Source organism: Apium graveolens, chromosome 7, assembly GCF_009905375.1.
Source record: "Apium graveolens cultivar Ventura chromosome 7, ASM990537v1, whole genome shotgun sequence".
Classification (NCBI taxonomy): Eukaryota; Viridiplantae; Streptophyta; class Magnoliopsida; order Apiales; family Apiaceae; genus Apium; species Apium graveolens.
Window position 1 is genome coordinate 236357695 of NC_133653.1, and position 1757 is coordinate 236359451.

General features: G+C 32.0%; 1 protein-coding gene across 1 annotated transcript; it reads left to right on the top strand.

Annotated features, from left to right (window-relative positions):
* The first annotated feature begins 811 nt into the window (after positions 1-811).
* LOC141674567 (uncharacterized) lies at positions 812-1433 on the top strand. The gene is made up of 2 exons (XM_074481278.1): positions 812-884; positions 994-1433. Exons 1-2 carry the CDS (start codon positions 812-814, stop codon positions 1431-1433), a joined length of 513 nt encoding a protein of 170 aa, XP_074337379.1.
* The last annotated feature ends 324 nt before the right edge of the window (positions 1434-1757 follow it).

The following is a 1757-nucleotide window of genomic DNA, read 5'->3' on the forward strand; positions in this document are numbered from 1 at the left end:
ATATTATTTAATATATCATATTCTATGATATAAATTCTTATGCAGCAATTCTATTGAGTATGGATTTTTTTTAAATTTGTTGAGTAGCTCCAGCTCTGATGAAGACGATGACTCATACATCATGTTGTTTAAAATTTTAACAGAACATTTAAGATCTTCTATTGATAGGATACCTTGTAGGACATCTATACTTAGTGGAAAAGAATATATTCGAGAAATTTTGTGTGGTAATCCTATCCAGTGCTATGAATCATTTAGGATGAAACCACACGTATTCTTAAATTTGTGTGTCAGATTAAAGATGTTAGGGTTACTGCATGACTCTAGAAATGTCAATGTAGATAAGGTTTAGCGATGGGATTGCGAATTTGATGTCATGTTACAAGACAAAGAATGATAAGTGATCGATTTTAGCATTCGTTGGGGGCTGTTCATCGTTGGTTCATGAGAGTGGTGAGAGCACTAAAGGCATTTGGAGTTACTATTGTCAAACCAGTGAATCGAGGTGAAGTTCAACCTGAAATCCTTGGTGATCCAAGATGGTATCCGTTCTTTAAGGTATTTAAATTATATATATAATGCAAGATAATTTAGTACACTTATTATATTTTATGGATTTTAACATTTTTCTTTTTATTTTATTTTTTAGAATTGTATTGGAGCTATAGATGGGACACATGTAGCATCATGAGCTCCATCATCAAAATAAAAGTCATTTCGTGGAAGAAAAGCTGTGTTAGTAACTCAAAATATCATGGCTATTTGCTCACATAATATAATGTTTACATTTGTCTATGCTGGTTGGGAAGGAATGGCTAACGACTTTTGTGTTTTTTATGATGCCGTAGTTAGACCTGAAAATAAGTTTCCCGTACCCGTTGGTGGTAAGTTTTTTCATTGCTGCTTTTATTAGTTTATAAGGGTATTGACATTTAAAGATACTATTTGCATTTGCTAACAATGAGTATTTTTTTTGCCTCTATTTTGGTGTAGATTATTACTATGTTGTGGATAGTGGTTATCCTAATTTGAAGGGTTTTTTATCTCCCTACCGTTGTGAACGATATCATCGTAGAGATTTTCAAAGTGGGGGAGGAATAAGAGGGAAAGAGGAATTATGCAATTATATGCACTCATCAGTGCGAAATGTGATAGAACGGTCATTCGGTGTGCTAAAAGCAAGATTTCATATTTTAAAGGATATACCAAACTACCCATTAAGACGTCAAATGTTGATTCCACATGCATGTTGTGCTCTACATAATTTTTTTAGGATGGAAGATCGAGCAGATAACTTATTTTTTATATATGGTCAAGATTATTTGGAAGTTCCAGGTGAAAGTTCGAATGTTGTCCAAGAAGGTTACATATTAGATATGACAAATCATGATAAAATGGTTCAAGTAAGGGAATCGATTGCTAATAATTTGTAAAGTAATTATAGTTCTCATCGTCGTAGACGAACTTCCCAATAAAAGGTTATTAGCAATTGATGCTCAGTCGTGAATGACGACTGAATAATAATTTTACAACTATTTTATTGTTATTCATTATAGTTCAGAACTTAATATGCAACACCTGAATGTTTTTTAGCTATATATATTTTTTTAAATATCTGTAGGTTGAGCTAGTTTGATGAACTAGACTTTTTAAGGTTATTCTAGTCTGAATAATTTTCACAAGTTGATAGATTATTTATAAGTCTGATGTCCACTACATGACATGCTGATATATACTTGGTGCAAATTATTAAAACT

Coding starts and splice junctions, on each gene's coding strand:
- LOC141674567 (XM_074481278.1), top strand. CDS start 812: ATGGCTAACGACTTTTGTGTTTTTTATGATGCCGTAGTTAGACCTGAA. Junction 885..993: donor GTTTCCCGTACCCGTTGGTG/GTAAGTTTTTTC, acceptor ATTTTGGTGTAG/ATTATTACTATGTTGTGGAT.